General features: G+C 44.4%; 1 protein-coding gene across 5 annotated transcripts in view; it reads right to left on the reverse strand.

Annotated features, from left to right (window-relative positions):
• ENOSF1 (enolase superfamily member 1) overlaps positions 1-9543 on the reverse strand; it is a 31476-nt gene extending 21933 nt beyond the window's left edge. The window contains exons 1-3 of one of the 5 annotated variants that reach the window (XM_073898447.1): positions 8656-9543; positions 4539-4694; positions 2682-2790 (exon numbers count right to left, since the gene is read on the reverse strand). In XM_073898447.1, the coding sequence (XP_073754548.1) occupies positions 2682-2790; positions 4539-4694; positions 8656-8739 (349 nt within the window). In that variant the 5' untranslated portion in view covers positions 8740-9543. Of the gene's footprint in view, positions 1-2681; positions 2791-4538; positions 4695-8655 lie in introns of those variants that run through there. The other 4 variants (XM_073898446.1, XM_025886644.2, XM_073898450.1 and 1 more) reach the window with 4 other exon arrangements.
• Between the last annotated feature and the right edge of the window lie 5879 nt (positions 9544-15422).

A 15422-nucleotide genomic window follows, 5' to 3' on the forward strand; every position in this document is an offset into this window, starting at 1 on the left:
CTGTCCTTGCTCAAAAGGAGGGCACTGCAAGAAACTAACTAAAATTTCATGCATTTGACAGAAATTTGGGTACTGGTGGTCATCCACTGTATGGGACAGTCTACTTCAGGTTTGCTTTGCTGCCATGGGTGGGAGATTTCATCTGGAAAAAACTGGCCATTGAAGGCAGTGCCTTGCTAACTAACTCCTTGGGATCCCCTGACTCGGGAAGGACATGTCCGTAAAGCCTATGAATGACCATGGGTGCCTGAGCCCGAGGGCTGGTGTGAACACTTACAGCTCTTTTTGTCTCTTTAGAAATTCTTCTTTCTCCATCTTTTTTTCCTCTATTAAAAAAAAAAAACTATATTGGTTTATTCTATTAAAAAAATAACTAAAACCCTCCCTCCCTTTCGCACACACACATTCTAGCACTACCTTCACAGTAATGAGGAAACCACTATTTCTTTTTTTTTTTTCCAATCATAAAAGAATGAACTACCAGGTAAGTAGGCTGACAAAGGCACAGAAGAACTGTGATGAGCTAATGGAATTTTTTTCAACTTTAATGTGAATGCCATGTAACACATTCAGTGAGACCGTGGTAAATTGCCTGAAATATGGAGCAAGGTTAAAGTTAAAATGGGTTCTGTGATGTTGTGGTCGACAAAAGGCGGAAGCCGACTACATCACCGCAAAAGAGCCGTTTATTAAAGGCATAGAGAGATGGAAATTGATTCACACCGGGCCGAGATGCCCATCAGGACGGCTCGGGGATGGGAGTGGAGGAGGGACAGGTCAGTGAAGGCCCCAAAGCACAGAGCTCAGCAACCAGGGAGAGGAGCCTCCTACCTCCTATCTCGTGTCTTAGTGAGCACACAGGGTCCCTCCACCTCGCTCCCGAGTCAGCAAAGTTCAAAGTCTCGGCTATTAACAGAGTGGTTCCAGTGGCCGTTCCCTAACATATTTTGTAAGCTTGCTGAGTGTTACACAACCTTTGGAGGCCGCCCTATATGGTCTGCAGTATGGAGAAGGCGGCTTCATAAAGTACTCGACTTACACCAGAGACAAAGTTGCAGGAGAAGCTGACACACGGCTCACAAACCTGTCGTGGTCAGCAGGCACTGCCTTACGGAAAACATTAACAGCAATGGTTGACTTAAGGGGGAGGGATTCAGGGAGTAGTTGCCGAGTCTGCTCCGGCTACCTGGCAAATTCCTAGCTTCAAGGAATAATCTTCAAGACTAATCTCACAGGCTCACCTCTGTTCTGAAGCTGCCCAAGACCCTCCTGGACAATGAACTCACCTTCTCTCTGTACAACTTGTACCAGCTTTTAAAGAACTGTTCTTCTCACACTTGCATGATCCTTTCTCCTATGGCTGTGTCCCTGAGAAATCTGTGCATTCCTTCTCTGTGTATGCAGGATTTTGTCCCCTTTCTCTATCTCACTAAAATGATCTCTCCAGTGCCTGACACGTGGGCGCGCTCAAGGGAAGTCTCTTACAGACCTGGCTGAGGGCACGACTGAAGGCCAGCCCTGTGAAGAGTGGAATAGTGGCCACCTCGCATCCACTTAAAGTGCAAGAAAGGTTCCCTTGTCCTCACACACACACACACACACACGGGCACGCGTGTACACACTCACCTTTCATCTGCTTGACAATATTAGAATCTTTCAGTGGGGCAAGACTTCTATTGTACATCTAAGGGAGAGGTGACAGTGCAAATATCCATGGGAGAGGTTCTACTGCATCACCACCAAATTTAGAGAATCTGTTTCCTTCCTTTTTAGATCCTCACACCTCAACTGTCATCATTTGGCTTCAGACCCTAATGATCCATAGAAATTGATCTGGCAAAGGTCACCTTTTGTACTTCTTGCATTTTGTACCTTGTACGTGGATTAAGTATTTCAAAACAAAAATCAAACAAATAATTTGTATTTAAATGGTGTGGAAAGAGGGATGCCTGGGTGGCTCAGTCAGTTAAGCTTCTGCTTTCGGCTCAGGTCATGATCTCAGGGTCCTGGGATCGAGCCCCGCATCGGGCTCTCTGCTCAGCGGGGAGCCTGCTTCTCCCTCTATGTTCTCTCTCTTTCTCTCAAATAAATAAATAAAATCTTTTTTTAAAATGTTGTGGAAAGAAAGCACTTCAGGGAGTGGCTAGCTGAGCAGCTATCTGGGCCTCAATCTCCTTATCTAAAAAATGAGGGGCCTCAAGACCCCCACTGAGCTCTCTCCAATTCTGAGAGAACTGCACTCATAGCCCAATGCACAACCTGCTTTGCCCAGATACCAGCTCTGAAACAGGGCAGCCAGAGGCCCTTCCGCCATGAGGAGCAGTGGGCCTGAAACCATTCGCTGTGCAGTACTTTGAAGAGCAAGTGGCTCACTGTGAACATCCCAATAAGCCTTGCTACACAAGTGCCCATCTGTCCCTGTTATGTCCCTCAGCCGCCCACCTAGCTCAGGCAGAGAAACAGGCCGAGGTTCACGGATATGAACGCAGTCCATTGACCCCTGCAAGGAGAAGGGCCGAGTTCTGCTGCCTTTTCATTTCTCCCCATGAAACAAATAATAAACCACAAAACATTGTCTTTACTCACCCTGAACAGTGAAAATACAGAGAAAAGTAAGGTCATAACTGGAATCTAAGTGAAAACGAAGCATTCCAGAACCTTAACGAGAATGTTCAACTCACCAACTTCCGTGCCTTTTCCCAGAGTGAAGGTAAGCCCGTACCCCTTGAGCCCGTCTTCCGCATCAGTCTCTAAGACGACATAGGCAGCCGAGTAGTCAGGGTCTGTGTGCTGCAGGAGAAATGCACCCCGCCCCACAAGGCAAACATGAGAAACCCAAAGGTACCCCTCAGTACATCACATAAGACTAGAAAACGCAACAGGGGATGTGCAAGAGGAGCTCAGACTCTGATGCTCGAGTCTGAAGCCTTGGTGTGCCCCCACCCCCCCAAAAATGGAGGAGTTCTGAATGGACAAAGGGGAAGTCCACCCGACAGACTCATATCATTTTAACAAGGGCAATGTGTACATTTTCAGTGCCAGTTTGCCATTAGGCCTCCTCTGATGATCAGCTCAGATTTTAATCCAGGAGTTTTCACCTAAGCTACCTCTGCCAGCTCTCTGAACAGAGCTGTATTCACAAGCAGCCTCAAACGGAAGCAGCCAAGGCTTCAGAAAGCCTCACAGAAAACTGGACTTATCTTTGCTGCAGTCTGGTAGCAGGGCTAAAAAGATAACGGCGCTGGTTCAGAGATCCCTGGGGGGAAACAAAGAATTAAAACTTAAGGACAAACTAGCCCGCTTTTTGTTTTGTTCTTTTTAAAACTTGCTACTATCAAATGGTATTTTGGTAAGTGTTTACTGACCGACTGTGATGAAACTCAACCCTACCTGTTGATATGGGGGATGGGGGACGCAGAAGTGAAAAAACCAGTCTGTCTCCAGAAATTTCCCCTCAGTAGGGAGAAGCAGCAGGTGACAACTACTGTGTGGTCAGTGAGAAGTGCCCAGGAAGAGCAAGGGAGCAAGCAAAGAGGAAGCAGGGGACTGAGACACTGGGGTGGGCGAGGAGACAAGTGAAGGCAGGGGCAAGGGAGGGCCATAGGAAAACCCAAGCCTTGTGAGACAGAAGTGAAAGGCCCCTGGGCCACCGGGTGGCAAGTGAGTGAAGACAAGACTGGATAGGTGGTGTGGGGGCAGATAATGGAGACCCCCAAAAGCCAGGCAGAAGATCCGAATGCATCAATAAGGAATGTAGGATGCAACTATTGATGTTTTTTGCATAGGGCGGTGACAATTGATTACTGTTTTTATTGTTATTATTACTACACAGTATTTGTTGCTCTGAAAAACTATTTTAAAAGCTACTTGATTTAATTTAATCCTCACAACAATATTCTAAAGTAGGTGCTATTGTCCCTGACAGATACGGAAACTGAGTTTATTTTTTTAAAGATTATATTTATTTGAGAGAGAGCAGGTGAGAGAGAGACAGCATGAGCTGGGGGTAGGGAGGGGCAGAGGGAGAGAAGCAGACTCTCCACTGAGCAGGGAGCCCCACGTGAGGCTCTATCCCAGAACCCCAGGATCATGACCTGAGCTGAAGGCAGATGCTCAACCGACTGAGGCACCGAGGTGCCCCAGAAACTGAGTTTAAAGAAGCAGAATTTAAATCCCTGCGCTCAGGGAAGGGGAGGAGGTACACAGAAGGCCTTTGTCTGGCATCAAAGCCTAGGGGAGGGCATTTGGTGTGAAGGGTTGCTGGGCACCATCTGCATACCACAGGTTGTGCAGGCTGCTGAGGGGGCACACACACATCTGCCCTGAAGAAAGTTATAGTTTAGGGGCATCTGGGTGGCTCCGTCGGTTGGGCATCTGCCTTCAGCTCAGGTCATGATCCCGGGTCCTGGGATCGAGCCCTGCGTTGGGTTCCCTGCTCAGTGGGGAGCTTGTTGTCCTTCTCTCTCTGCTGTTCCTCCTGCTCGTGCTCTCTTTCTCTCAAATAAATAAAATCTTTAAAAAAAGATAAAGTGGGGCACCTGGGTGGCACAGTCGTTAAGCGTCTGCCTTCGGCTCAGGTCATGATCCCAGGGTCCTGGGATCCAGCGCCGCATCGGGCTCCCTGCTCCACAGGAAGCCTGCTTCTCCCTCTCCAGCTCCCCCTGCTTGTGTTCCCTCTCTCGTTGTGCCTCTCTCTGTCAAATAAATAAATAAAATCTTTAAAAAAAATAGAAATTAAAAATAAAATAAAATAAAATAAATACATAAATAGAAAGTTATGGGAGCCTGGGTGGTTCAGTTGGTTAAGCGACTGCCTTTGGCTCAGGTCATGATCCTGGAGTCCCAGGATCGAGTCCCTGAGCAGGGAGCCTGCTTCTCCCTCTGACCTCCCCCCCTCTCTCTTGCTCTCTCTCAAATAAATAAATAAAATCTTAAAGAGAGAGAGAAAGTTATAGTTTAGAAGCCATGGTTATAGAAACTCTAATAGCAAGAGGCAGGACATGGTAAGTCTCTGGGAGAGATACAAACTATGGAAGCCAGGCAGAGAGCACTATGAGCGGGGTGCATTTGAAACTGGAGGAGATTTTATGATGAAAATAGAATCTGAGCTGGTTGGTTGAGGATGGGGAGCTTTCCAGTAGTGGGAGAGGGTACGAAGGACCTGGGACGGAAGAATCACCTTTGGTGACAGTGGCAGTGAAGAGACAGAAAAGGGCAAGACTGGAATGTATTTAAGGGTTGGTGACACCCTGGTTTGGCCCCTGGGTTCCCGCAAGGGAAGATCCAGAAATGAGATCTGGAATCACTGGCATACAAGTGAGCACCAACTGTACACACAGAGGGAGGGGGTCTTACCGGGAGCGAACCGTGAGACAGGAGGGCCCTTGGGGCCTGAGCCCTGCAGAGGGAAGAAGGAAGCCAGTAAGGAAGCAGCCGAAGTCAGCTAGGATGTAGAAGTCATGGCCGGAGGCAGCCGACAACGTGACCCGTAGCCCCTGAGAAAGGACCCTGGAAGCCGAAATAACAGTCAATCCCAAGAGAAGGAAGGAGACAGAAGTTGATTTCAGATGAAGGAGAAAGTAAGCGTAAAGGTTGGAGACAACAGGGATGAACCAGTAATTTAGTCTTTGGTGGGGAAGGAGCGGACACAGAAGGAAGAAGAGAGATGTTAGGGTCAAGGAAAGGTGATTCCAAAGTGGGAATCCCTGTCTCTATGGGATAGAAAAGGAACCCCTGGGAAAAGAGACTGAGGAAGAAAATACTGGAGATGGAGGGGATGAGAGTGGGCGCCTCGGCAGTCAAGAAGGGTGGGGATGGGGACACGGAATAGATTCATCTGGGAGGACAGGACTCACAGAACAAAGGGAAAGATGAGAGGGCTGGTTTGGAGGCTGATGGGTGGAGATGGGGCCCACGGTGCATTTGTCTTCAGTCTTCTCCGTGATGCAGTGGGCAGTTCTCTAACTGCTGGGGGTGTGGGAATGGGAGCCGGAGGAGGGAGAGAGTGGTCTGGGAGCACAGCCACTCCTGGGAGCTCAGCAGACAATGGGGAAAGGACAGGGAAAGTATGACTGGCTGGGAAGTGGGGGGGTGGGAGGGTGTCAGCTGGAGCTGGGCTATGAGCCGACAGCCCTGGAGCTCTCTGGAACCTTGATGAGTGCCTCAACAAGCAAGCAATTTATAAGTACAGGCCTGAGTGCTCCATGTTTCCTAAAAGGCCGGTAAAAAAAAAAAAAAAAAATCACAGCTGAATCCTTTACTCTTAACAGATTTGGGGGCAGTTTCAGGGCTCCTTCATGAAAATATTCTGCTTCTAAGTGCTAAACAGAGCTGAAGTGCTGAGTTCAGCATGTCGTGAGGGTTTGGGATGCAATACCACCCAGAACTGCAAAGTAGCGCATTCTATTAAGAAGGCACATGAGAATCAGCACACAACACACCCCATATCTCTGGAAGATAAATACAAGTATATTTTTTTAAAGATTTTATTTATTTATTCACGAGAGACAGAGAGGGAGAGAGAGAGAGAGAGAAGCAGAGGGAGAAGCAGGCTCCCAAGGAGCAGGGAGCCCGATGCGGGACTCGATCCCAGGACCCTGGGATCATGACCTGAGCCGAAGGCAGACGCTCAACCATCTGAGCCACCCAGGCGCCCAATACATAAGTATTTATGAGTTTGCAATACAGGTATCAGAGAACCTCTCTTGACCCTGAGGTCATAAACAACTTAGGCCCAGACACAAATTCCATTTAAAACTATTCTACTTAAAACCGGGCTACTTTAACACTTCACAAATTCAAAGCAGAGAAAAAGCTAGGCCAGAGGCCCTTCTACTTCAGTCTCCTCATACGTAAATAATTACAGACAATACTTTTTGATGGCTTTCTCTGTATTAGGCACCCGATGGGCATCTCATTTATTACATGAAGCAGATATTATTATACCTATGTCACCGGTAAGAAAACTGAGACCTTGGAAAGAGCCCTGATGTCCATCGACAGATGAATGGATAAAGTAGACAGAACTAGAGGCTATTATGCTAAGCGAAATAAGTCAATCAGAGAAAGAATTATCATATGATCTCACTGATGTGTGTAATTTAAGAAACAAAACATAGGATCATGGGGGAAGAGAGGAAAAACATAAAACAAGATGAAACCAGAGAGGGAGACAAACCATAAGAGACTTTTTTTTTTAAAAAGATTTTATTTATTTATTTGACAGAGACACAGCGAGAGAGGGAACACAAGCAGGGGGAGTGGGAGAGGGAGAAGCAGGCTTCCCGCGGAGCAGGGAGCCTGATGCGGGGCTCGATCCCCGGACCAATCATGACATGAGCCGAAGGCCGACGCTCAACAACTGAGCCACCCAGGCGCCCCACCAGAAGAGACTCTTAATCATAGGAAAAAACTGAGGGTTGCTGGAGGGCAGGGGGTGGGGGAAGTGGTAACTGGCTGATGGATATTAAGGAGGGCACATGTAATGAACACTGGGTGCTATATGCAACTGATGAATCACTGACCTTGACCTCTGAAACCAATAATACATTATATGTTAATTAACTGAATTTAAAATTTAAAAATGGAAAAAAAAAAGGAAAACCAAAGCTTAAGAGAGTGGTTTAACCCACAGCGGCTACACATCAGAGGGGCAAAGTGGTTGCATTAGATCAAGTGTTTGAATTTTACAAGCCAATGAAATTTCAAACACTTATTTGGAGATCCACAAAGGATTGCCAACTGGGTGTTTGTTTTTTTTTTTTTTAAGTCATTTAACATAAGGAACACAAAGATTTTAAAAAGTGGGGGTAACTTAATCTCAGAATAAAGGACATTTAAACGTAATAACTTTGCTTAGTCAGCATTTTTAAAAAGATTTATTTCATTTTTTTGACAGAGAGAGAGCGAGAGAGGGAACACAAGCAGCGGGAGTGGGAGAGGAAGAAGCAGGCTTCCCGCCGAGCAGGGAGCCCGATGCGGGGCTCGATCCCAGGACCCTGGGATCATGACCTGAGCTGAAGGCAGACGCTTAACAACTGAGCCACCCAGGCGCCCCACAAATCCCTTCTAACAGTATTTTCAGGTAATTTCATGACAGCCCCCCTCACATGCCCCAGAATTACAACGAGCTTGTTTGTCTGCTTTCCCAGCCAGAGTGTGACTCCATTTCACAGATGGGCCCAAGATGCCCAGAGAGGTTAGCGTCTTCTCTAGGTCACACAGCAAGTTGTGGAGAGGGCAGGGTCATCACCTAAAACACCCAGGCCCACCACCACGAACCCCACCAAGATTTCAGTGCAGAAGAAGCCAGCATGTGTTCTAGGGTTTCGTGGGTGGGGATACAACAAAAGCATTACGCTGTTGTTGCTTATTACGCATTCTACCATTTCCAGCAAAATACGAATCATAAATGTAACAACAGGAAGTGTAAAACGTCAACAAAGAAAAAATAAGGAAAGTAAAAAAAAAAAAAAAAAAAGCCCAGGAGTTGTGGAGAGTTTCGGGTTACTTTTATTCCCTTTCCCTTCCCGGCCTCCCCCTTTGCAAAAGCAACGGTTCCAAAGTGGGGAACCTCCACGACCCGCTGGGCTCCCTGCGCGTACGTGGGCCTGGATGTCCGCGGGAAGAGGCACCTGGCTGTCGCTCAGCGCTTACCATGGCGTCGGAGCCGTGGCCGCCCAGCGACGTGGGGAAGCGCACGTCGCGCACCAAGAGTCTGCAGATCCTGCCGCGCACCATGTCGCCGCGCACCCGGAGCTGCCCGCGCCGCCAATTCCGCTTTGGACCCTGTGCGCCGCGAGAGGGGCGGAGCCCGGCCCCGCAGGCGCTGATTGGCCGCGCACGAGAACTTGACCGGACCCGAGTAGCAGGCCAGGATCCCGGCTACCCTGGACGCCCTGGCGGTTTCCACCGCGTCTGCAACGGTGTGCTGGCCCGCACCGCCCTCGCGCGGATTTGCTGCGGGTCGCGGAAGACCCGGGACTGGGGTGGGGCGGGGTGTCCCGCGCTGCGTCGGCGTTTTGGCAAGACCGTGCCCCGCCCGGACTGGAAACTCGAGAAGTAACTTTCCCCGGAGCGGCGTCCAAGAGGAAGGAGCAGGGTCTGAACAAAGTTCCGTCGCCCAATAGCACAGTTGGGCCACGGACTCCACTCTTGACCCAAGTCAATGCTGGCGCAGCCTGGGGAGACGCTAGAAAATCCTAGGTGTCTTTAAGTGACCTCAGCCCGTTTACCTGATAAATTAAGAAGCAAATCACCCTTTATTACACCCTTTCTGAGGAGGAGTGGTTTAAATACATTACCTCTTACCCGTCCAGCCCTGCAAGGTGGTGTAGAGATGAGATTCAGAGAGATTAAGTGACTGGCTCGAGGCTACACAGCTGAAGTTATGTAAATGGCAGAGTGATCCGGCTGCAAATCCTCGGCTCTGTCCTCTGGACTGCAGGGACTGTTTAAGAGGGAACTTGGTGAAAGCTATGGATTAGAAGGCACATTGATCCTTTGCTTTGAAGTACAGCACACACCCTTTCAGTTCCTACTTTTGGGGCATGCTTTGAAGAATAAATGTTTGGGAAGCACTGCTACAGACGTTATTCTATCGATTTGTGTTTATCTGGGTCTGACAGGGATATTTTCAGGGATGCCCAGGACACCTCTGCTCCTTAAGTATGCATATAACCCTGCTGGATGAATTCCTTAGGCTTAAGTGAAGCAATAGGCCACTGGGACTGCAGTTAAGGGCCTTTACTCTTTGAAAGCAGTAGCCAGTTAGCGCCGGCTTATAGTGGTCCAGTGGGAATTAGAGCCCTGGATTGCTTTATGTTCTCATTTTCCAAGAGAAGTCTGAAATTCAAATGTTAATGTGAAATAGCCTTTTTCCCTGCCCTGCTCTACCCACGTTTGTGTGTGGCTGGAATATATGCTCAAATCACTTTTTCAGAATGGGTCTGTGGCCTGGTTAATAAATTCTGAGTACTTTGTATTCTGAAGATGCCCTTTTCTTTTGGATTTGAATGCTGGTTTTATTATATAAAAGTCTTAGTTCAAATTAATACTTTAGTGTTAAGTCCCTTTTTTTTGTTTGTTTTGAGAGGAAGAGAGGAGTGTCGGAAGGGCAGAGGGAGGGAGAATCTTAAGCAAGCTACACCTTGGGCATGGAGCTGGACATGGGGCTCCATCTCACAGACCTGAGATCATGACCTGAGCTGAAACCGAGTTGGATGCTCAGCCGAGCCACCCAGGTGTCCCTAAGTCCCGTTCTTTAAAGAATAAGCTGGGTGGGGTTTTAACCCCCTCAAGAAAGAGTTTGGATTTTCTCCTAATGGCTTTAAAATATCACTCTTTGTGTTTAGGATTAATTTAAAAATTAATTCTGTTCTACAGTTGAGGGTTCCTTTCAACCAGAAGCAATATATTTCTCTGGAAAATGTTTCTGTATTTCTTTCATTAGTTCTTCCTCTTCATTCTTTTGTTTTCTTCATCTGGAACTTAATTGGATTGATAATTGATCTTCTGAATCTATTATCCACCCAGGGAGAAAAAAAAACTTTTTGACTCTGTTCTTTTGTACTGAATTCTGGGTATGTTCTTTGGCTTAATAATACAACTCAGATTTGATCTCCAACTGTGTTTCTTCTTTTACTCCAATTCTTTTTCCTTTGGTGTTGGATTTTTTCCATCTGTTTTGAATTTCCAAATTTTCATAGTACGGTTGTCCCCTCTTATCAGCAGGGGACACATTCCAAGACCTCCCCCCACTCAGTGGATGACTGAAACCACACTTAGTACCAAACCTTAGATATGCTATGTTTTGTTTATACATACATACCTATGATAAAGTTTAATTTATAAGTTAGGCACAGTAAGATTAATAATAAAATAGAATTATATCAATATACAAATAAAAGTGAATGTGGTCTCTCAAAAAAATCTTTTTGTACTGTACTCACCCTTCTTGTGATGCTCTGAGATAAAATGTCTACATGATGACATGAGGTGAACGACTAGGGATTTTCGCAGTGTTAGGCTATTGACCTTCTGAGGATTCATCAGGAAGATCATCTGCTTCTGGGCAGCAGGCTAGCCACAGGTGACTAAAATCAGGGAAAGCAAAACCACAGATGAGGGGACTAGTGTACCTTCACCTCTTTTGAAAAAAATGGATGCCACACCTTCTCAAAACAGTTTTAATTAGTTGCCTCCATTAAGTTTGGTTCTTTAGGAGTTAGTTTTGGTTGTTGATTTCTTTTCCTTTATAGTGGTTTTCTTCACATTGGTGTTCATATGCCCATTTTTTTCTCCTAAGTCCGTTAATATTAATTGTTGAGAATCACATTTTGCCTTTCTGTGAAGCTAGGACTTGAAGACCTGTGTCTGGTGGTTGTGGAAGAGGGGGACACATGGCAGCACAGGTATGTCAGCAGGTTTTCTTCTAGGTGAGGTGGCCTGTGTCCCTTCTGAGTTTTCAGAGTTGGATCCCAGGGGTAAATTTCAGAATAAACTACTCCATTTTCTGTTGCCCTTGTGGTGATCAGGGTTTACTTTAGGATCTGCTTGCTTTCCTCACCAGCCCCCAGATTCCATCTAGGACTCTCCCAAGGCAAACTGTGAACTTTGTTTTGAAAACTGTTAGTATTGTTATCAGCTTATTATACCAGGACAGGCCTACCCAGCCATTCCAAATGTTGCCCTCTAATTAATGACCCTAAAAAAAAAAATCACTATAATTAATAGCTCTCTTACTTCTAGGAAAAATAAAGTAACAAGGACAGGATTTATACTACCATCTTAGCCAGAAAACCAGCTCAAATATTTGAAAGGACTTCAGACAATGGACCATAGGGAGAACAAGACTGACCTCAGAGAGAAGGGAAACAAAAAACCCTGCAATTGTCCCAACTCACTGTCTACAGGCTACAGCACAGAGCGGGGGAGGGGGGGGACGGGACAAACAGAGCCTGCAGTGTTACTGAGTTGAGGAGACAAAAATTAGTGTTTATTTATATTAGTGGAGGCCAATGAGGCTATAGTCTGAGAGGGAGAGAACAGAAGGACCCCTTCTAAACTTTGGTTGAGTACTGATAGGCACATGAATGAGAGAAAACTACTCAAATTTAAGAGACACTAGAAAGAACAGGCAAGAAAATTATTGGCAGCAGGGGTGGGGGTGGTGGTGTGTGGGTGGCTCAGTCGGTTAAGTGTCTGCCTTTGGCTCAGGTCATGATCTCAGGGTCCTGGGATCAAGCCCCACCGCCACCGCATTGCATCAGGCTCTGTGCTCAGCAGGGAGTCTGCCTCTCCCTATTCCTTTGCCCTCCCCCGCTCATGCTTGCTCTCTCTTGCACACACGCACTTGCTCTCTCTCTCAAATAAATAAAATCTTTAAAAAAAATTATTGGCAGTTGCACAGGGTTAGGAATAGTACCTGTCCCTGATAGTAAAGATCTGGTAATAATACATGAAACATTAGGTAGAATCCTCAGCAGGGTAGAGATCAAATCCTCTAAGATTAAAGATTGCTTTGGACCTAACAGAGCTTTAATGTATACCTTGAAAGGATTCAACTGATTCCAAGTAAAGACAAGACAAAACAATCCCTAGAGGTTGTCCCCGCCAGCCAGAGTAGAAAATGCGCATGAAATCAAAATTCAACATTATTTAAAAGAATTTTTAAAAAATTTCAGCAACCCAAAACTTTAATTTACATTGTTTAGCACCCAACCAAAATCACTGGGCATATATAAAAGTAGAAACATATAGTCCCATACAGGAGAAAGTTTAATAGAAACAGACCCAACAGTCCTAATATCCAGATAAAAACCTTCAAGATGGTAAAGGAAAATGTAAGCATAATGAAGAGAGGTATGAACGATAAAAAAAAAAAATGAAAGCTAGAATTTCTAAGATAAAAAACATACACCATATGGGATTGAAAGCAGAACAGACACTCCAAAGAAAAGATTAGTGAATATGAAGACAAAGCAAAATAAAGTATCCAAAACGAAGCACAAAGATTAAACAGAAAAAAGAAAAGGACAAAGCATCCATGACCTGTGACACAATATTAAATGGCCTGACATACATGTAACTTAAGTCCCAGAAGTAAGAAAAACAAGTTGAAAAAGAACAGCCCCAAATTTTCCAACTTTGATAAAACTGTAAACCCACTGAATCAAGAAGCTCAAAGAACCCCAAGTAGAATAATCTTTAAGAAAGTTGTGCAGAGGCATATCATAAATAAATTGCTAAAAACCAAGAATAAAGAGGCTGTATTTTTAAAATACAGAGGGGGAGAAAAGACCCTTTACATATAGAAGAATAAAGTTGAGGACAACAGACTTTTTGTCAGAAATAATTCAAGTTAGAAGAGAGTGAAGAGACTTCTGTAAAGTACTACAGAAAACCATCAACCAAGAATTCTTAACTGAGCTAAAACATATTTCAAAAAGGAAGTCAAACAAAAACTTTTAAATGCAGTGCTATCAGATCTGTGCACCTAGAAATATTAAAAGAAGCTCTTAAGGAGAAGGGAAATGATACCAGATGGAAATTTGGTTTTAGCCAAAGGAATATTACCAGGGTTAATGGAGACATTTAATGATGATAAAATGGTCAATTTATCATGAAGCACAACAATACTAATGTATATGCACCTAGTAAGAGCTACATAATACATAAAAAGACCAAATTAAAAGGAAAAACAGAAAAATCTACCACCACAGTTGAGGATTCTAACATTCCTCTCAGTAACTGACAGAAAATAGGCAGAAAAGCAATATGAACACAGAAGATTAAGCTACACCATCAACTTGACCAAATTGACACTTGCTGAAAACTCCAGCTAACAAAAGCAAGATGCATAATATTTCAAGTACTCATAGAACATTCATCAAGGTAGAATATTCTGCGCCACAATTTTAATATAGTTAATACATTTAAGAAGGTTGAAATTATACAAATAAACATAAAGAAAAATATCTGGGGGCACCTGGGTGGCTCAGTAGGTTTAAGCATCTGCCTTTGGCTCAGGTCATGATCCCAGGGTTCTGGGATCAATCCCTGCATCAGGCTCCTTGCTCAGCGGGGAGCCTGCTTCTCCCTCCTGCTCCCCCTGCTTGTGCTCTCTCTCGCTACCTCTCTCTGTCAAATAAATAAATAAAATCTTGGGAAAAAAAGAGAGGGGGGGAAAAAAGGAAAAAGAAAAATATCTGGAAAATCCCCAAATACTTAACGATTAAACAGCATAAATACCACATGGGTCAAAAAAGAACTCAAGGGAAATTAGGAAATATTTTGAACTGAATTATGATAAAAACACAACATATCAAAATATGTGGGATGCAGTTAAGGCAGTATTTAAAGGAAAATTTACTGCATTAAATTAGTAATTAGTAAAGATCAGAAATCAATGAAATAGAACACACTCATGTGCATGCAAAGTAGGACAAATCAATGAAGTAATATGCTGATTCTTTCAGAAAAATCACTAAAAGTGATAAACCACAGGCTAGACTTATGAGAAAAAAGGGGAAGACACAAATTACCAAGATCAGGAATAAAACTGGAAGTATCCATATGGATCCAATAAACATTAAAAAGATAATAAGGGAAGATTATGAAAAAACACCAAAGCTCATTCAAGAAGGAATGATCAACAAAATGAAAAGGCAACCTACTGAATGGAAGAAAATATTTGCAAGTCATATATCTGATAAGGGATTAATATCCAAAACATATAAAGAAATCCTACAACTTAATAACACAACAAAAAACCCCACAAATAATCCAATTAAAAAGGGGTAGATCTGAATAGTCATTTTTTCCAAAGAAAAGCACATGAAAAGATGCTCAACATCACTAATCACCAGGGAAATGGCAAATGAAAGCACGACATCACCTCACACCTGATAAAATAGCTATTATCAACAAGACAAGAAGTAACAAGTGTTGGCAAGGATGTGGAGAAAAGGGAAACCTTATACACTATTGGTGGGAATGTACATTGGTGCAGCCACTATGGAAAACAGTATGGAGGATCCTCAAAAAATTAAAAACAGAACTACCATATGACCCAGCAATTACACTTCTGGGTAATTATCTGAAGAATATAAAAGCATTAACACAAAAAAGTCTATGCATCTCCATTGCAGCATTTAGAATAACCAAAATGTGGAAACAACCTAAGTGTCCACTGATGGATGAATGGGTAAAATGTGTATATATAATGGAATGCTATTCTCTCATAAAAAGGAATGAAAGAAACTTTTGCAGTTGAGGCTACCTGGATGGGCCTTGAGGGCATTATGCTAAGTGAAATAAGTCAGAGAAAGAGAAAGACTGTGTGATCTTACTTATATGTGGAACCCAAAAAGCAAATAAATAAACCAAGCTCACAGATACAGAGAACAGACTGGTGGCTGACA

The sequence above is a fragment of the Callorhinus ursinus genome, unplaced genomic scaffold (genome assembly GCF_003265705.2).
Source record: "Callorhinus ursinus isolate GAN/ISIS: 27379988/994484 unplaced genomic scaffold, GSC_fseal_2.0 scaffold11, whole genome shotgun sequence".
Taxonomy (NCBI): Eukaryota; Metazoa; Chordata; class Mammalia; order Carnivora; family Otariidae; genus Callorhinus; species Callorhinus ursinus.